The sequence below is a fragment of the Symsagittifera roscoffensis genome, chromosome 5 (assembly GCF_963678635.1).
Source record: "Symsagittifera roscoffensis chromosome 5, txSymRosc1.1, whole genome shotgun sequence".
In the NCBI taxonomy this organism is placed as follows: Eukaryota; Metazoa; Xenacoelomorpha; order Acoela; family Convolutidae; genus Symsagittifera; species Symsagittifera roscoffensis.
This window is the reverse complement of record NC_087066.1, coordinates 31,568,768-31,589,479: the sequence shown is the minus strand read 5'-3', so window position 1 is coordinate 31,589,479 and position 20,712 is coordinate 31,568,768. Positions and strand designations below refer to the sequence as shown.

Genomic DNA, 20,712 nt, shown 5'->3' with positions numbered 1-20,712 from the left:
TGTGGCATGTTAGTTGGTAAGTTTCTTTTTTTTTCAAATTGACTGCTACTGCGTCATAATTGGCTTGCGTCACTTAGCAATTATGTAAACTCATAATTGGCGTGCGTCACTTATGAAATTTAGTAGACTCAAAGTTTTTCTCATTTAGTTTTTCCGAGTAGCGTTATCGGTCATATTTTTGCTTGTGTTATGCGAAGCGCAACTTCGTCTCAGTGTTTAATTTGAAAATAGTACACAGGATGAATGAAATTTGTGATCATCTCCAAATTCATATCTCTTTTTCTACCCAACTTGCCGGTGTAACAGCCATAATTCAACAGCTGGCTTCAATGACTGAATAAATAATTGTTTTACAGTTGAAAGTTTTGTCACCTTCATTGATTTCGACCCAATTTCTGTCGGCTTACTTGCCGGGTAATTAATTCTGTAATTTTTTGATCGATTTTTTAGTAATCTTTTCATTTTTATGAGGGTAAGTATAGTTCATCGTTTTCTGATTTGTATAGGCGCCAAAAAAATTTCTGTTAGAAATAAAAACTTTTTTGAATTTTTCTGCTGGATTTTTTTTTGCAAAAAATTTTAGTTTTTTTTTGGATGCATAGTTTCTGATTTTTTTGTTCTAAAAGTACGTTAAGTTTCAATTATTGAAGTGTGATTTAGGTGATTGAAGTGTGCTCTTTTTCCGTTGCGAATAATATTCAAAATTGATAATTCTTGATGTAATTGGGTTATTTTTATAGATTTTCTGACTTTTTTCAGAGTTACGGCAAGTTCTTTTCTGTGACAATTGTTTGTATTTTTTGCATTCATGTTTTTGAAACTTTGTTTTTTTTTCTTTTTGGTTTTATATTATAGCAATTAGCGTAGTGGGCCCTTTCACCACCGATTGTTCTTGTTGGATATGCGGGTTGTTTGGTTGCAAGATTTAATGAACAGTTTTCGAGTAAATTTGGGGTTTTTTGTATCTCAATTTTTTGATTGAAATGTTTTCTTATCGTTTTCATCTATTGGTTATCAGAAGGAAATGGACAGAGTTAAGCCGAAGGTAATTAAAGTCTTTAACATTTTCGATTTGAGTTTTGAGTCGATTTGAGATTTTTTCAACTAAATCCATTCAAGTTTGAGATGCATTATCTTTTGATTTTTGGAGCTTAATTGTGTATCGCAAGTGGGGCCAAGCTCAGCTTCGCCTCTGTGTACGAATAATTAAAAGAGGATACGTTTGTGAATGTTTTTATCTGGGTCGGATGTTAATCAGCGATGGTTTTATGGGGATTAGAGAGATAGGTGAATCTGTGTTTCGTTTTGGGAAATTTTAAATAACTCTGTGTTAAAATAGCTTAGGTGCCCGTGCTATTTTTGAAAAATAACAATTTGTAAAAGGTTTTTATCGAAGCTAGCAGTGTTTGTTCCGACCGTTGAAAGGTCGAGGAACTTTGTCTTCGAGTGATAAATAATTATCAAAATGAGTCGAGTGATATATATTAAAGCCGCAGCCAATTTTTTAAAACTAGTTTTAGGCTTATTTCAAATTTTTTTATTGCTTTATGTAGCTGCTTTTTTGTCGGGTTCTCGCTATTATTTGGGAAGCTAGTGTTTGTGAACATTATCTTTGAAGCAAAGCTTGTGTGATTGTATGAACTCTCTTTTTTTTCAGCCCAAGTCGCAAATATTGTTGCGACAAAGTAAGTTCATTTTGAAAGTGTTCATTTTGATCAATCACGAGCTGTTGAGTACAGCCAATGCTAAGGATATGGAGCGCATATGGAGCGTATCATGGATCTGTAGCGCATAGGTAGGGAAGGAGACCGTAACAAAATAAGCGGGTTCGAACCTGGGCAGGGTTGGATGTTTTTAATGAACATTTTCTTGTATTAGTTAAAATGCGTCCACTCTATAAATTGAGTCATGTTAATTGATAAATTCCTTTTTTTCAAATTGACTGAAACTGCTAAGCCGTCATAAATGGCTTGCGTCGCTTAGCAATTATGTAGACTCATAAATGGCGTGCGTCTTTTATGAAGTTTTGAAGACTCAAAGTTTTTATAGTTTTTCACAGTAGCGTTATCGGTCTCATTTTGCTTTTGTATGCGAAGTGCAACTTCGCCTGTGTACAATAATTTAAACGAAAAAATTGTTTTTACTATAGGAAAACTAATATTGGAAGCTTCATTTAGCGCTTGGCAATAATAAAAAAATTCAATAATCTGCAAAAACATTACCAAACTGTGCACTGGATAGGCGCACAATTTTTTGTCTGTATGTTCCTGGGTTCCATGGACAAGTCTTTAAACATTTTGAATTTTGTCGGAACGATCAAAGGAAAGTAAAGAACAAAAGAAGAACAAAGGGAGCGTCCTTGTTGCGGAATCCGCTTTCAATGCGCGAAATGCACAGTTTGGCCTCGTAATGAAATTTGAAAAAAAAGGTTGTTATAAAAATGTTTTGAAAGCAATTGTAGTCAATTTTGCCCATCGCTTAAAGTTTTTGTCTAGTTCCTGTTATTACAACGAGCACAAAACAATGGAAGTTCGAAACATAGAGATTAAAATGTTGTCGGAACTTCATGTGCTACTTGCACAGCAACCAGCTATCCTTTTTTATTATTATGAATAACTTTACCATCATTGGTTTTAGCACAATTATCCACTTGCTCATCCAATTTTTCCTAGTTTTTTCTATTTTTAATCGGGATTTAGCTGTAACGATAAACATTTTCGTTGCCTTTTCATATTTTCAATTGAGTCTAGTTACTGTATTATTGAACTTCGTTTCTGTATATTGAGGTTTTCATTATTTTTTGTTCGTTTTTTATCTCGCCGTTACCACGGATTTAATGGAATAATATGTGTTTCAAGATAACATATCCAAGAAATTTAATCCTTGCTGATCAATGATTAACTTGCTTAGTCATTACTTTTGATAACATGATTACGATTTTTAATAGTTGCTATATTGTTGAAATTTTCTAGTCATAAGTGTAATTTAAGAGCAAATTTCGGGCGTCACTTTAAAAGTTATTAAATTATTTGAAGAATCTGGTCGAGTATGTTTGCTCAACATAGATAAATGGAGTTTTTACAGCAGGGAACGTAATGACAAATTGAATTAAGAGTTTTGTATTAATCTGGGTAAAGATAGCATTCTTTTTTAAAGTAATACTTATCAACATTTGAACTCTTCCGTGGTAACAAGTTCCCAGCGCGTCCTAAATTCTTTTAAAACAACGATTTCTTAAAATTCACTCAGAATGAATTTATATTCTTTCATTCTTCTTTTGTTCTTCTCACTGACATCATCTACCGCTGAGGTAGGTAAAGTGATCAACGGAGCAAGTAGATTTCTCAACGTACGTAATGGGAATAGAGCTGTCATTCCTCGGCTTCCAGAGAAGAATTTGAAGGTGTCTGGAGATCTAGATGTCAGTGGTAAGCCGGATAAGGGCAATGATCATCATCCAAACAAGGGAATCGCGACACGTGAAAAGGTGTGTAGTAGTATTTTAAGGAAAATTACATTCAATTAGTTTTTGCTAAATACTGGGTCCATGACGCCTGCTAGTAGTCGAAGTTACATAAGTTTGGAGGTCTGTTGAGGATTATACGCTGGCGTACAAAAGCCCCTGGACACAAGTCCTAGATCATGAGAAATATAGGAAAAAGCCTGAGATATATGGAAGAACTCACTATGTCTCATGTGCTTTCGAAAGTAACTATGTTTTTAAGTGTATAAGAAAAATTGATTGTTACTTATATAAGTAGTGATGTTTTTCTTCTTCGGGAAATTCACGCTCAATTTTTTACGGCTTGACTTTGATTTCTTTTGATTTTCAATTTATTTCGCTTTTGAAAAGAAGGTAAACCCTATTATCGAACGGCGATTGTCTAAACGTCACAAAAAACATGATTGATTTTAAGTTTCAAACGTACTTCTTTTTTTGAATTGGTTTTTCTGAATTCCCAGCGGAATAAAAAAAAACATTTTGATCCAGTTTTCTTTAAATGGGATAATTATTAGAAAAAATATCAATCAGAAACAATTCCCGAAATTTCAAGAGGTTTAACATGATAAGTTTTTGCGCGAAAAACAATAAATTGATTATATCAAGAAACCACAATCAATTTTAAAACTAATAAGATTGAATTTTAATTGTCAACGAACCGAATGAAGACACTCGCTGAGGTCGTGTGGTTCTTTTGTTGTTTTTATTTCAAAAAAATTATTGTTCATGCTCAAGTTTAACTTTTGCTATTGTTTACGCTAAAGCTCGACTAATTGGCTAGTTAGTCCACATAAAAAAGGGTTTTCTTGTTGTTCAGACCAGGGGCGGATCTAGGATTTTTTCGAGGGGGAGGGCGGATTTTGAAAAAATTTTCGAAAATTTTGACGACCTTTTTTTTTTAGGTCGACCAAATTGATTTTTCGAGCTCTCCCAAAGCAGTTTTGCCCCTATTTTGGCTAAATTTTCTGCGCCGCAGGCAAGTTTCTGAAAAAACAGTCAAAAAAGCCGTTTTTGGGCAGTTTTTGAAAAATGTTGACAAAAAAATCGCGTTTTTTTTGGCGGGCACTCCCCCTCAAAGTTAGTATGTATTGGCGCCGAAGGCGCCATTAGAAAAATTTTAGGGTCGGTCGGCCAAAAATGGATTACCGAAAAAGTATCAAAGGGGGGGACCCTTTGGGTCGGCAGGGGGTCGAATCCCTGAGGGGGGGCCTCCGCCCCCCCCCCCTAAATCCGCCCCTGGTTCAGACCATTGCAAAGCTGTTTTCGGTTATGTTTTACTTTTTTCTTTTTTGTTATTTTTCCACGCACAATCAGCTACCGCAAAAAATCATCGGAATGTGTCGAGTGATATATATTGAAGTCGTGATTCTAACGGCATTAAAAATTTTTTAAAAGTTGTCCAATTGTCGAGAAAAACTGATTTAGATTTTCTGGGTTCATTTTAGTCATCCAAAGGCGAATTTGAAGTTGAAGTTAAAACAAATATCGATTTCGACAAAATTGGAAAATTCGTTTCATCCGCATTGGATGACATCAAGGGCAACAAGAAGCTTGAAGAGAAGAAAATTAAAGTCGGGAAGAAAAACCGCAAAAAAGGAGAAAAAGAGAAGAACAAAAAAGACGATGGCATTGCAGGCAAGGATGCCGTTGAAGGCCAAAATAATAGTGAAGAGAGTTCTAAAGCTAATGATAATGAAAACCTAAACCAAAATAGTAGCAAAAACGGCAATATCAAACAAAAACAGAACAAAGACAACGATAATACCGAAAATGTCAAAGGTGACATTGATGTTGACATATCTGAGGACCTCGTAGACGAGGTTAAAGAGATTGGCGATGTGGTATTGGGCGACAAATTAGACAATTCAGAAAACGACAATGACAAAAATAAAGATGGAGGCGAAAGCGAAAACGCCGATAGCAACGCTAAAACTGACGTCAAGGATGATAAAGACCATGGTGATGACGACGAAATTGAGGACGATGACGCGAGTGGTGGTGACTCGGAGGACTCGAAAGATGATGCGAGCACTTCATCTTCATCTCTTCCTCCTGAAACAACCAGCACAACTCCGTCTGTTGAGATCAATGTCACTATTGAAGTATCGGTTGTCGAATCTGCTGCTAGTTCGACTTCGCCATCACCTGAAGGAGACACGACATCAACTCCCACCAGTTCTGTTTCAAGCTTTGTTTGTTTATTTTGTGTATAAATTGATAGTTCGATCCAAAAGCAGCGTATACGTGATTTAACTTGATATTTTATGAAAACAGTTACGTTAAAAACCAATTCAATGACTAATTTTTATCTATCTAAGGCTGTGCCGTAGATTTTAATTTGTTTTTTCAAAAGATTAGAAATCCTACTCATTGAAAGAAGTTTATATCAACATAAAGCATGATTTGGCTAAGAGGTACTCAAAATTGTTGAAAATAATTAACTTGTCCAGAATATAAAATTTCTATGAACAGAATTGATTGCATATAATGTGTAGCAGCAACAACTGTTTCTGGAATGTCATCGGCCGTAACAACTGAGGGCGCGACAACTTTGGTCACTACTGGATCGACGACAGCTGTTATGACGACAACAGTATCTTTAGAGCAACAGACGGAGCCGGCATCATCCGAGAAGTCACCTCCCTCCGAAACCTCTACTACGTCCGGTGAAACAACTTCTTCTCCAGAGAAAAGGTCATAACATGACAGATATTGCTTTTCAAGCTAAATATTAGGAGTTTAATTCGTAACTAATTTATGCAGAAAAAACAGCAGGAACTCTGTCTGTCTTTTACATTGATGAAAGTGTGTAATTAAGAAGAGTATTGGCAGAAAAAAGAAGCATCTGTCAATACTGAGTTAAGAATCTAATTTTTAAGAGTAATGAACGTAGTGAGTACTTTCATATAGGTCTTGCTGAGTTTTTTTTTTCCAGCAAAAAGTCTTAAAGTTTGTTCACGCTCAATTTTGGTTTTTCGCGTTTTGACTTTTTTCAAGTTCAGTGCATTTCCATTGTTAAAAGGAAGGCAAAATTGTAAAGGTCACGAAAAACGTGATTGAATTCTAATTTCGAGAATGGAAATTAATTATCTTCCTGTCTATTGTGCAATTTTGACATTTCTTACGGTTTGAAAAGCAATACGACTCATGAACAGGACGCCATGTTGAGAAAATGTTTTTAAATAAATGGTTCTGTTGAGTTCAAGATTAAAATAAAATTTCAGTCGGCGTCTTTTTCAAATTAACTTTGGTCCAATTGGATTTTTTGTGACCGAATTAGTTTTCAAATTTTCAACATGACGTAGGAGTTTTTAACTTAACATGAAGGTTGTTCAACTCGCGAAAATTATGTAGCCTAAGGATATCAGACAGAATCTACTTAAAATTCAACATATTATGGAGTTTAGCGAACCCAAATTTTCACTCTAATCTCATTAAATCGTATTGATATCAGATTGGGAATCGACTAAATTCGGAGACCATTTTGCTATATAAAAAAAAACTGCTTTGCGGTATTTTGTGTTACATAATTTAACCGAGTAAAGGTTTTCAATCATTACTCTAGCGATTAGCAGCGGCATTGCAACCGGGTACTAGACTCTTTTGGTTATAAATTTGTTCGCAAGTCTCTTTTGGACTCTTCAGTTAATTGTTCCGACTTTCGAAGAAAACGGAATATTTATGCTCGGTGTGGTTTTTTTATTCAGTCAATTCTCACCATGAAATAAAAATTTCCAACGAATTTTTTTATACCCCATTGAAGATATCGACTTCCTGAGTTCAAATGTAAAAAGATATTTTACCTCCGATTGTTATTTTTTAACGTTCTGGGGGTTTGAAATTGCCAAATTTGCCATGTGGACTAAATCATGCGCGCTTTGAAGAGTTTATTCATAATGCTGAGAGCGTAACGCGAATTTTTTATGCGTGGCGAAATATCCTGCACAACAAAATTGTTCCAAATCGAATTGAGGCTAGCTAATTGGTCGTATTAATTTCGTTCGGCTCTAAATTTTACATTTTGACTCTGTCCAAAATGTATAGGTTTTCAATATTTTCTTTTCCCACAAGCTATTCGATATGAACTAAGGGAGGAACATTCAGGGCTTTGCCCTGATATACGAGCAGTTTTGTTGTTCCGACTTTCGATACGAAAGTAACGGAATATTTGTGCTCGGGGTGGGTTTTTTTTCTTCAGACAAATTTCGACTTTTTAACTAGCCATTTTTGACGGAATTTTTTTAAATCATTCAAAAGGTATTGTTGTCCTGAGCTTAAATTTGAAACGATATTTCACCTGTGATCATTTTTCGTAAAGTTATGAGGGTTTAAAGATTACCATTTTGGCTAATTTGGGACAATTAACGCGCGATATATTTCGCGCTATTAACGCGTAAGCGGAGATTTAATCCGTCTTAGAAATCGTTCCAAATTGGTTGAAAGAAACTTATTTGCCATAACTGATTTGTTACAAGGAGCGAAATCTATTCTTTTGTAGTTTATATGGCGTGTGGTGGAATGATTTTCATGGAAAAAATTTCAAATTTTGGAATTTTTTTGTTTCATTTTTTTTACGTTTAATTTGTTAATGATATTTATCTTATTACTGCTCCATAAAACTTAAAAGGCAGTCGGAACATTCAGGGCTTCGCCCTGATACGAGCAGTCTTGTTAACATTTTAAGTTCCAATTTCCAATGTTGGCCTTTTGCAGCAAATGTACCGTCCATGCTGGTACGGCAAATTTGCATGGTTCGAGTTCGGCCTCCAACTGTTATTTTGCAAACTGCAAGGTTTCTTCAGTAACAATTTAATTTTCAGTTATCACGTCTATGTTTATGTTTTGCGTTTGATTTCGCTGAAATTACTTTATTGTTCCGACTTTCGATACGAAAGTAACGGAATATTTGTGCTCGGGGTGGGTTTTTTTTCTTCTGACAAATTTCGACTTTTTAACTAGCCATTTTTGACGGAATTTTTAAAAATCATTCAAAAGGTATTGTTTTTCTGAGCTTAAATTTGAAAAGATATTTCACCTGTGATCCTTTTTCGTAAAGTTATGGGGGTTTAAAGATTGCCATTTTGGCCAATTTGGGACAATTAACGCGCGATATCTTTCGCGCTATTAACGCGTAAGCGGAGATTTAATCCGTCTTAGAAATTGTTCCAAATTGGTTAAAAGAAGCTTACTTGCCATAATTGATCTGTTACAAGGAGCGAAATCTATCATTTTGTACATAATATGGTGTGTGGGGGGATGATTTTCATAAAAAAATTTCAAATTTTAGAAAAAAGTTTTTATTTTATTACCTTTAATTTTTTTTATAGGTTATTACTGCTCCATAAACATTAAAAGGTAGTCGGAACATTCAGGGCTTCGCCCTGATATGAGCAGTCTTGTATAAGTGTAAAAACAACCTAATTTTCATCGAAACGTTTTTTTTAATTAAAGTTACTGCTTTAATTTATTACTTCGTAATTTAATTCACATAAGATTTCCCCTTAAATCATGTTCTTTTGGTTACTTGGCAAAACACGTACGCATATTGTCATGCATAGTCTCTTGCCTATCATCATGCAGAGTATTACGATTTCGGAAAACAAATTGATAATATGGGAATTGAAAGATTAAGAAAATACTAGATACTACTTTTTTTTACAAAAGATTCTTTGCCGGGACTTGCTTCTGAAACAATAATCGGGCTTTTGCTTCTTAGTTTTAAATTTTTAGAAATAAAGCATATGTATTTTGTCCTAGTAGATACTCCATATTTTCGTTTTCTTTGAGTCTTCAATAGAATACTTTTTCTTTCAAATGTATATTGCTTTGCTTCTGTATTGTAATTTTGTTACTTGAAGTCTTTTTTAAACCTAAAACTTTCAAAATCTCTGAAGAATTCTTATAACAAATTACTGATATCCATAGAACCATGAAAAATTTGATTCTAAGCATTCCGGCACTGATTGGAAACATTTCAATTGATAGCAAACTTCAAACTGCATTGATTATTTTTAGAAAACGAGTCGAGTAATTTTTTTGTTCAAGTGTTTTTCTTTGTTATTGACCATGTTTTCACCACATTATAAGGTTCTCCTTATGTGCTCGTGCGTAGCAATGTACAGATCTTTGTCATCGACTTATTTTTTTTAGTTTTCCAGAAACTTTAATAGTAAAAATATTTTTAAACGTGAAGCTTCAATTAAAATACAGGTCCTATATTAAGTAATGCTTGCACGTGTTTTTCTTCATTTTTGGTGCCGAATTTCTGCTTGAGTTTGTGAAAAGATCTGGTTGCAAGGTCTGTGGATTTTTGTGGATATGTTTTTGCCATAAGAGTTGAAATAAGGGCGTCATCATCTAAGAGCGTCTTGTGTTGTAGCAAGTTTTGAAAGCCCAATTAGCCGATTTTTGCATGTGCTCACGAAATCCAGTTCTCTCTTAGGGTTTAGTTTTACCGCTAATTAGCAAAAGTCGTTGTAATAATTGATTTTAACCTCTCAGCCCTGATTATCTTCAGTTACATGTCAATTTATTTACGCATTTTTGTTTTTAAAGCTTTCAATAAGTTATATGGTCAAAATATTTTTGTTATTTGTACAGATATCAAGTATCTTTTTAGGAGAGTTGTTTCAAAGGAAGCATGAATTTTCAATTTAATTGACATTGTGGAGATTTAGTAGTGATGATGCCCAGCAATCATAGGGTTGCGGGTGCAAATTGCGCGTGCGCTGCAATTTACAAGGTGAAATATTAAAATATAGCCATTGCTTAAATAAACTTGAATACTTAACTTTGTTGATAGAACTCTGGCTTGTTAACTAAAAGCATATTTTCAACATGGTTCAGTGACCGAGAAACAGTTGCGGTCTTTGAACTCAGTAAATGAACTCGGTAGTTGAGCTTAGTAATTGCTAGTTTTCTTTCTTGGTTTCAGAAATAATCGATCGTAAAAACGAGCTGATACAATGTGCAAAGCAAGCTCGTTTAATGTCAAGTTTAAGAGCAAAATAAACTGAATTCTTTCGTCACTTAGATATCTGATATATTTTTAGAGAAAAAATCGCCTCATCTGGAGAAATGATCCAGATTTTTAATGAGTTCGAAAAATAACAAAAAGTAACTCTGTATTTTTGATTTTTTTTCAATGACCGTTTTGATTTTTCTCCATATAAAGGTTCAATTGGAACTTTAACTCTGGAAATTAGCCCTTATTCTAATTTCAAAGAATGTTTTTTCATACCAATTCATTTTAGAAAATTTATTGATTTTTCTTGTAAAGTGTTTTTGCAACAATCATGTGGTCAAATTACTCTATGCAATATGAAAAACTTCTCTGGTTTTTTGAAGTTTTAGATACTGAGGCGACAACTTTCAAGTGTTTGTATTCGTAACAGACGACAATTCGTAACAGTAGTAAGCGGCGAACTTAGCTTACTTGCCAATGCCTTGTTGAGGTTTCTAAATAGATGTTAGGAGTTGTCACTTGCTACGAAGGGTGGAATCCCTCATGCGCGAAGGACCGAATACTCGAAAATAAAAATCAGTCAATCAGATTTCAGTAATCTAAAATTTGGAAAGAATGTAAGCATTTCCAGGGACTGGAGTATTGATATTGGCCGAATATAAAAATGGCAGAAATATTCAAAATTTTCAATTTGTCATTGACCGCCGCAAAATTAGGACAAATTTTTCATTTCGAGGGTTTAGTTATGAAAAAGCAAAATGTTGATTCATTTTAATTGAATGGTAATCGCTTCTTGTAAAAAATTGACTTTCGACTAATTTTGTTTTCGGTCCTTCGCTCACGAGTTTTTTCGCGCATTCGGTCCTTCGCGCATGAGAATAGCCCCCGCTACAAAGTATTGCCTACCACGAATTTTTGCGTTATCATTTTAGCTAAATCTAATCGTGTGTTAGTTTACTTGCGTGTTAGTTTGAATTGCTTCTTAGCTGCAAAATGCAGGTGGTACTTTGCTTAGTGTATTTCTTCTTGCACAAGCAAACCTTTACCTCCCTCTGCCGATTTTGCTGCAATTTTCGAAGCTATGCGAAGTAGAGCTTAATGTAAAAATGTTGAGTGAACTTGAAGCTGATTTTGACAGCCAAAATTAAAGTTTTGCATTAAACAACCGATTGATGGGCGATGTGCCTTTTTGTTGTTGTTTTGTTAGCAGCGCTCTATCTTTTAAAAGAAAAAGTAGAAAACAAAAGAACTAACAATATCTATTCAAGCAGAGGGAGCTCCCAAAGATTTCAATGACTTCCATTAGAGTTGTCATAGTTGCGCTAACACGCGCATAGTATGCCCACCAGCGACCTTAAACCGCAACTCGTCTAATTTAGTCTTTTGACTAATTGAAAAAACTTCGGATCGAAGCGACTGCTTTTTTATTTTGAGAGCTATGGGACTGATTTTTTTCATTTTGGGACCTATGAATACGCACTGCAAAACTTTCAAATCGTTTCTTTGAATTGGAACAAATTTTATAATTCAAGGATTTAGTTATGAAAGAAGCAAAATATTGCTTTTTTAATTCATTTTATTTGAATGGCAATTGAATTCTTTAAAAATTGATTTTCTTCTAATTTTACTTTCGGTCCTTTGCCCTCGAGTTTATCGCCCATTCGGTCCTTCGCGCATAAGTATAGCCCCAAAAGTTTTTCCTCTATTATAGGGCTATTTGGATTTTACATGGAATAATTTTGTAGCCAGATAAGGGCGCCCCATTCCTTCGCTTGAATAGAAAGGTGGAATTTGGCGCCCTAATCGGCCAAATTGGCAATTGTTCCAAATCGCAATTTATGAAACTTTAGTTACAACCAAAGTAGCCTCTCATCGAGAACAACTCAGTGCTATCATATTATATAGTGCTATTAAAAATACAATTTTTTTTGTAAAACTTTAGCTAGCTCATGTGGCAGCCGGCTCTCAAAATAGTCCGATTACAGTTTGGAAAAAGGAAGAAACTTTAACCTACAAAATCAGAACAAAAAACATAAATCAAAATTTTTTGAGATGGGAAAACCTATTATGACAATAACAAAGCTTGAAAAGTTGAATAATGAATTCAATGGATGACGGTTTATCTTTCAAAAGGCTATAACATAACTAGAACAAAAACTTTAATTCAATCGTTTCCTGTTTAGAATTATTTCTTACTTTTGGTTTTTAAAGCGGGAGAAATTTTAGCTAAAGCTACAAGAAACAGTATTTTGAAGCTGCTAACTTTTAGCGTAAAAACTCTCTTTTTTTAAATTTCTGGCTTTGATTGCTGTAATCTGGAGCAAAAGTAAAAATTTTTCTAAAACATTTTCTCGACACATACGAAAATTTAAAGAAATCTCTTTGAAAAATGCTTCAGAAGCTTAAATCACGACTCTTTCTGTCGTTTTCATTTCGTATCTAATTGAACAGGAAAGAACTAAAAAAATACACCCCAAGACCAAAATGTGCGCTACGTCAGATATCGAATCAAATAACACCAAACTCATAAGGTAAACTTAGAACAAGTTATGGTCGAAGCCATTTGATCTAGTTTTAGTTCCTGAACCTAAAAGTCTAGGTTTGAGCGAAAAAAAATGTTTCGACGCCTATCACAATTTTATTAATTTTTTGTTCCGACCATTGAAAATGGTGAGAAACTTTGTATTCGCCTGTGTTTTAGTTTTTTTTCTGCTTGTGTTCCACGCAAAATCAGGTAACACAAATAATCATCGGACTGGATTTTTTTTACCCGTGTCAAGAAAAACTCGAGCGAAAAAAGCGAGCGAGCAGTCTTATTTTAACTGCTTAAAAGCTTACAATAGCTTAATTTAAAACGTAAAAACCTACTTTTGTTTCAGTAACGTTACTTTTCTTAGAGTATTTTTAGAGTATAAGGGCCCTTTGGAATCAAAATTTTCAAAAATTCAAAAAACTGCAAGACTTTAAAAAATTTTTTTTTCGATTTTTCATTTTTTTTTCATTTTTCAATTAAATTTTCTCAAAAAATGTTTTCCAATCTGCTTAATTTATTATAACTAATCTCCAGTTTTTGTTCCGCTCCTTTTACCACACCACGCCGAAGAAAAACGTTATTAATTTTAAAATACTGTTGTATTTTTTGAATACTGTGGTCGGAACATTCTCTGCCACTTGTGCACAGTAACCAGTTATCCTTGTTTATCGTTTCTTACAATTAAATTTGTTAGCAACAAAAAAATACGATGAATTTAGAGCTTAAAATCGCTTGAGAAATTTTCAACTACATGTAAAGCCGTTTACTAATTACCAAGGTAACCTCTCATCTGTAACAATATAATGAAAGCGAGAAAGGTTGTTCAATTAATCACGTCAATTCATCATCACATTATGAAGGGATATTATTCAAAAAAGTTGTATTATACGTTAATTGTTAATGAAAACTTTTCGAAAAACATTCTGTGAACTATTTTTGTTTGTACAGACAGAATATAGTGGCAAACACAAATTTAAAAAAAAAACGAAACCTAAAAAAGTTTGAAAAAAAACCAAATTTTTTTAAGATTTTTTTTTCATGCTGAAAATTTTTTTTTTTGTTCTTCTTGATTGCTTTTTTTGCTGTAATTTGGGTTAAAAACCAAAACAATTTCGAATATAAATTAATCTAGACAGGTAAACGGCTTTAAAGTTGCAATGCATTAGACCCTTTTGGCCGTTTACTTGTCGTATGTGACTTGTGAGCAAAAAAATATAAAAAAGACAGAATACACATCAAGACAAAATTTTTTCCGACTTCAGATGTATAAATAACTACCACCAAATTGATTGAACAATTTAGTTTGAACCAATTATGGTCAAAACGACGCGATCAAGAGTTGATATTACCAGTCTTTGCAGCCGGAGAAGTGCTCGAACTTGTGGGTTTTTTATGATCGTTTTTTGCCTCACGTTTAATCTTTTCCGCTCAAAGCTGTGCTTAAAAGACAGTCGGGATTTCCCCGAAAAAATCCAATTTCTGTCATTTCCATGGTCAAAAAGTGTTGGCTCGTGTGTCATAGCTCTCATCAACGCGAATGCTCTTTTACCAGTTTATGAGCCCAAGAGCAATCCACATTGACAATGTTTGTATCCTTTCTGATGACCAGCTCATGCTTCATGACAATAGAAAGCTTGTCGTTTTGAGAGACACGCTAAAAAACTTCAGGCAGATAATGGAGTTTAATTCGCCACTACTGACGTAGAATTGTTTCGAAGCGTTATCAATTGGAATATGCATATGCTCTGCTTCACTTTGTCCTAAATGTATCGGGATATGTGTGGATAGCGATCTTCTGCTTGATTGGGTAATTTTGAAGACACATCCCACCACTGTAAATTCTCAATAATGATAACCAAGAAGGTTGAGCACCTTTTCCGTTTTTTTTATTGTTGATTTACGTGCTATTACGGCTAAACGCTCAATACTACGATGTAAATTATGAAGATTAAATTTTGAAAATCTTGACCTTTTTTTCGGTCGATCAAATTGATTTTCCGAGCTCTACCAGAGCACCAAAAAGACCTTGCTTTGGCCAAATTTTTTGCACCGGAGGCAAAATTTTGAAAAAACAGGCCAAAAAAAGGCATTTCGTGGAAAAATTTGACCAAAAATTGCGTTTTTCGGCGCGCGCTCCCCCCTAAAAATCAGTAAAATTTTGGTGTCCGTCAGCCAAAAATAGATATCTCATATATATCACACAGGGTCGGATTTAGGGGGAGGGGGGTTTGGACGCCCCTCCCTCAGGGATTTGACCACCTGCCGACCCCAAGGGTCCCCCTTTGTACTACTTTGAGATATCTATTTTTGGCTGACGGACACCAAAATTTTACTGATTAAACACATTTAGTCTCTATAGTTAACTTTTTAAAACCACTCGTTACCATAAAATTGATGCTCGATTGAGTTGGGGTAAGGAAAAAGAGCCAGAGCTACAAGTTCCCTCTTGCATGTGTTTTATCCATGTACCTTTGCCAGCACTGTTTTAAGAAATTGTGGGAAATTGATGCTTAATGAAGGGATTGGAAAAAAGCCTAAGCCATTCAGTTCTGGTATGTTTGTATCTGCATTCCAAGCACAGCTCAAGCAGCACCTGGGTGTGATTAGTAGATCTGCTGCTGGTCCAGAACAATCACACACAAAGCACGTGTACATGAGGATAATCTCCACGTGTTTGCTTCAAGTTTGCTTTTGAAAAAAAGTCGCACAAAGATTATTAATCAAATTATGACTCAGTTTGTAGTTTTGACCACCAAATGGTTAAAAATATTTGCAGATTTTGACTAAAACCTCGACGTATTAAACGGTTCTCTCACTCAATTATGATTGGCACTTCAGTGTGTATCTGGGAATAATTATCAATATGTCAGTGTAGTATTTTTATAGTGATGTCCTCCTTGATCCCCAGGGTTCAAGTTCCCAGCAACCAGGTTAGATTCAATTTTGGCTCTTTTCTATCCCCCAATCTTCAAATTTCCCATTTTTATAGTTGTCTTACTTGCTATTATGGCTAAATGTGTGGTGATATGATATTAAATTTGAAGAACAAATCTGGGGTTTTGTCAATTTGAACCCTATGATGAATGAATGTATACGAAATTTGGGCTCATTTTCCAACGCCCACCACATTTCATTTTCACTTTGGAAAAACGAATTCGGCTAAAGGGATTGGCTCTTTTTCCTTTTCCCCCACCTCTCATGAGCATCAATTTTATGGTCTAACGACTGGTTTCACAAGGTTGATTATAAAGACCAAATATGTTTTTCATGGCTTAATTAGTCTGCATGTGAATTTTCATAACAATTGGACAATTTGAACAGTTATTTTAATTATAAAAGTTGCATGTGGGGGAAAAGGAATAAGAGCCAAGGGATTTTTCCTGTTCAACCCATCTTTCAAATTTTCTGTTTAAAGTTTTTTTTACGTTTTTATGGCTAAACGCGTAAGGTTGAAAAACAAATCTATTCGCAATTGTTAGTTAATACACCACGCCTAGTTTCATTGCATTATGACTATGAAAACTAATTTTTCAAAAATGAAATGCAAAGGTGGAAATCGAAAAACAGCCGCTTCAATTTTGTGGTTTAACGAGGGATTTTACAGAGTAAGTATGAATATCAAGGCTATTTTCAACTTTTTACCCAAATTTTATAGTTTTAATTTTTATAGTTGGTTAACGGCCAAATGCGTGATATTATGATGTGAAATATGAAAACCAGATCTGATCAAAATAGTTTGATTGTTCACCATGCAAAACTTCATTCCATTATGTTAATGTTAAATCAGTTTTTCAAACTTGAAAATCAAATTTGGGGGACTAAAAAAGAGCCAATATCAAATATGTAATTTCATGGCTCAGTTAGTCTACATGCATTTTTTAAACGACTAGACATTGCAAACAAAAAAAACTACTTGCAAAGCTTTGAAATATGCGAACGAGCGGCATTTTTCCAGTTTCCCCCCCTTCAAATTAATTTTTGAAAACCTTATTTAACGTTGTCATAATGCAATGAAAATTGGCATGGTGAACAAATTGACAATTATGAACAGATTTGTTCTTCATACTTAACAGCGTAACATCACGTATTTAGCCGTAATTACGCGTAAAACAAACATAAAGTTCGGTATTTTGAAAGGTAAGGGGGAAAGTGGAAAAGAGCCGAACGAGCCATTCGGTGTCTCATAATGTCTTTAAAATTTGACTCTTCTCCAGTTTCGCATTCCCCTAATAAATTATAACAAAAGGCTTTTTTCTTTTCCCCCAACCTGCAAAAATTTACAAGGAAATTTTGTCCGATCGTCATGAAAGTTGACATGCAGACTTATTAGACCTATTGACATGCAGCCATGACAAACAAATTTTTTCTTTATAATCGACTGCGTTAAACTACTCGTTACGTGATGTCGGGGGAAAAGGAAAAAGAGTTTAAAAAAATTTAAATTGCCCATACGGCAACTTGTATGTTATAAATGTTGTAAAAAATTGTTCATTTGTTGACGCTGACACGTTTTATGGCAGTATAACAATTTTACTGAGAAAATGAACAAAAACATCGCACAAAAAACACCAGTACTGAATCAAATGATTTGCAATGAAACTGGCTAATAGTTTACGGTTGTTGCTGCTATTTTTTGTTTCAAGCAGTACATGTTACTTTCATAGAAACTCTCAATTAATAAAACAAATCATGGATTGATTAATTTTACAAACAATCAATTGTAGAAATTAAACTACACGTGGCACCAATTATTTTCTTTAATTCTTACTAATAAAAAAGTGCTATTTAACCTGATTGGCTCTTCCCCCCCCCCACCACCTCATACGAGCATCAAATGTATGGTCTAATTAGTGGTTTTACAAGGTTAATTATGAAGACCAAATATGTTTTTCATAGCCTAATTAGTCTTTTTGTCAATTTTCATGACAATCGAACAATGTAAGCAGTTATTTTAATCATACAAATATGCAGGTGGGGGGAAGGAAAAAGAACCAATCTGATTTCAAAGAGAGACTATTCTTTTTCATGCAAGCATCGTCGATGTCATCTAGCATTTTTTAAGCCTGTTCTTGCGAAAATGTTGGAGCTTTATGGCTCACTATCAGACTGGTATCATTTGCAAATTATGAAATGCTGGTATCACTTGAAAACTATTGTTCCGAGAACTGTCCTCATTCGGACATTGTATTTACAAATTTTACTGCCTGATGGCGATTTTTCAAAAAAAAACTTGAAAAGAGTTACAGCCGTTTTTGAGAAACCCATTTCTTCATTTTTTTGATAAAAATATCGTGTAATAGGGAACTGAACGCTTCAACAAGATCCAAAAAAAATAACTACAGGCATATCTCCATTGTAACTATTAATTTTCAATATTTCCTTTAACAAAAATACAGCGTCGAGATCAGACTTCTTTTTTTAAAAACCGGGCTCTTTTCCAGCTCTCGCCTATGATTTTTTCTTGAAATTCAATTTATAAAAGTCTATTTAAAATGACTTTTCAATTTAAACACTGCATCAAAACGTGTCAGCTTGAACAGGTGAACAATTTTTTACAACATTTCTTTCATTCGAAACTTCGTATGAACAACTTCTGAACAGATTTATTTTTTTATTTTATGGGGAAACTGAAAAAGAGCTTAAAACCGTATTGCAAAATCTTTGAAAGCTTATTTTGTCTTTAAATGCAGCTAATTGAGTTCATTTTAATTTTTTACATAAAAATAAGCAAAACTTAGCGTCACAGAACTTGGCAAATAATTTTCTGTTAATCTTTCATTTTCTTTTTTTTTTATAAATGGTTGTAGTGAACGCATTTTTTTAGCTCAACCGGAAAAGTATTCGACTTGATGAATTCATTTATTACGTTTTATAGGTGTTTTTCCGTTATAAGTTTTGTACATTTATTGCTCCATGATGTTATATTCATAGGACGGGTAGCGTTCTTAATTGTGAACTATCAATTGACACACTAAGTTCTTTTCTGGTAATTGGCCTGAATTCGAGTAATTTCTTAAAATATTCTGACCACTGAACAAATAATGTTTTAAAATTACCAAGTTCTGCTGACCCTCGACTTAACGTTTTTACTATATCATATTTACAAAAAACTGTTTTCTGATAACCCGTCCCTAGCATTTTTCGAAAGTCTATTAACAAGGTTTCTGTGTTTGGTATAAACTATTTCATTCGCATCTGTTTGATCAATCTTCCAATTGCTAAAAAGCCGAGTTGTTGATAATCGAAGAAGACTTTTTTCACCCTGAGTGATTCAAGTGAAAATCAAGTAAGCTTTATCTGAAAAAAAAACTTTAAAAAATTTTGCCGAACGCTCTGCCACTTTTTAAGGATACCAGATACCATTGCAATTGCTAAATCAACCGTACAATTCCCCCTACCCTACCCCTCCCCTCTCTCCCAGCCTAGTGCAATTTAGGCAGATAAAATAATGGTTTTTCATACATTAGCTTTGAGGACAAAATTAGTTGATCTAATTAATCAAAAATGTTATTCTAAAAATAATTTTGAATATTACTTCTGTGAAATAACAGTATAAAAAAGTACTCCTTTAAAAAATTTCAATCAGCGCGCTTGTTTGACATGAATATTTTAAAGAAAATCTAGGGGGTGAGTCTACGGTAGGTTCTTAGGGGGAAGATAGTACGGTTGAACCAATTTACTAAAATACATTAAAAATTAATAGAAAAGCTAACAAAATATAGAAGTATTAGCAAAAACAAGATTTTGGTACAGCTTTTTTCTCTCATGTCTGTAAAATATGACTCACATTCAAAAACTATAAATATCCACAAAATCTACCTCAAAATTTACCTAATACCGGACTGGCATAAATTTATGGATAGCAAACTTGACCCTCTACTAGCATGCGCAAATCATCTCGAGAAAAAATGGTTTTTAAATATCGATTTAAAAACGTGTACAATCATTTCGCACAAAACCGATGGGAAGTATGTAATTTCAGCATTCTTTTTGAAAATACAAAGGTGTGTAACGTTTCAATGCTGTTTTTACCAATTTAGCGATACTGCAATTCAGCGAAAGTTTGCAGCAGATTTTACTTGTTAAGTAGACGTTAGTCGAATCAACCACCAAAAAGTCGAAAAAAGATGTTGAAAAACTTAAATTGAATTTTTTCAAATTAAAAACGGTAGACAAATGAAAAAGCAAAAAAAATCAGTTTTCTATTGAATCGTTGAATAACAGGGTTTGTTTCAATTTAGGTCTCGTACGCATTAAAAAAAAACGGCGTTAGAGAGAAGCGATTACCAAAATTACAGTAGCTAAGAAGTTGAAAAACTTCGACGTTTCATAGTTAATTCAGCTCTAAACTGAACGATTTAGGGCTGTTTTTCCTTCCCCCCCCCCCACCTCACTCACACGGCCATGAAGTTTATAGTCTAACGAGGGGTTTTACAAGTTTGATTATGAAAACCAAAGATGTTTGTCATGACCGAATCAGTCTGCATGACAATTTTCATGACAATAACTTTAATTATAAAAATTTGCAGTTGGGGGAAAAGAAAAAGAGCCAGATTTAGATTAACTGATAGATTTAGAAAAAAAACGCCTTTTTCCGCTTGCCCTCCACATTTCATTTTTTAAATGATCATAGTTGTGTCACGTGGTACTATGGCTGAATGCATGATGCTACGATGTAAGCTACGAATAACAAATTTGTTCACATTAAAAAAT

At 34.1% G+C, this 20,712-nt stretch overlaps 2 protein-coding genes across 3 annotated transcripts in view; one reads left to right on the top strand and one right to left on the bottom strand.

Annotated features, from left to right (window-relative positions):
• LOC134845487 (uncharacterized) overlaps positions 1 to 20,712 on the bottom strand; it is a 288,095-nt gene that overhangs the window by 108,936 nt on the left and 158,447 nt on the right. The gene's annotated exons all lie outside the window — the stretch shown is intronic.
• On the top strand, positions 3,011 to 6,729 carry LOC134846231 (TNF receptor-associated factor family protein DDB_G0272098-like). Of its 2 annotated transcripts, none has more exons than XM_063863500.1 (4): positions 3,011 to 3,487; positions 4,948 to 5,677; positions 6,001 to 6,196; positions 6,658 to 6,729. In XM_063863500.1, the coding sequence occupies exons 1-4, from the start codon at positions 3,251 to 3,253 to the stop codon at positions 6,668 to 6,670; spliced, it is 1,176 nt and encodes a 391-aa protein (XP_063719570.1). In that variant the 5' UTR covers positions 3,011 to 3,250; the 3' UTR covers positions 6,671 to 6,729. The 2 variants fall into 2 exon arrangements, with proteins under 2 accessions (XP_063719570.1, XP_063719569.1); XM_063863499.1 differs by having other exon boundaries at positions 5,998 to 6,196.

Bases quoted from the DNA above. Each gene is read 5' to 3' on its own strand.
- LOC134846231 (XM_063863499.1), top strand. From the start codon at position 3,251: ATGAATTTATATTCTTTCATTCTTCTTTTGTTCTTCTCACTGACATCA. The intron at 3,488-4,947 runs GTGTGTAGTAGT...GGTTCATTTTAG, and splicing joins GAATCGCGACACGTGAAAAG to TCATCCAAAGGCGAATTTGA. The intron at 5,678-5,997 runs GTTCTGTTTCAA...TATAATGTGTAG, and splicing joins CACGACATCAACTCCCACCA to CAGCAACAACTGTTTCTGGA.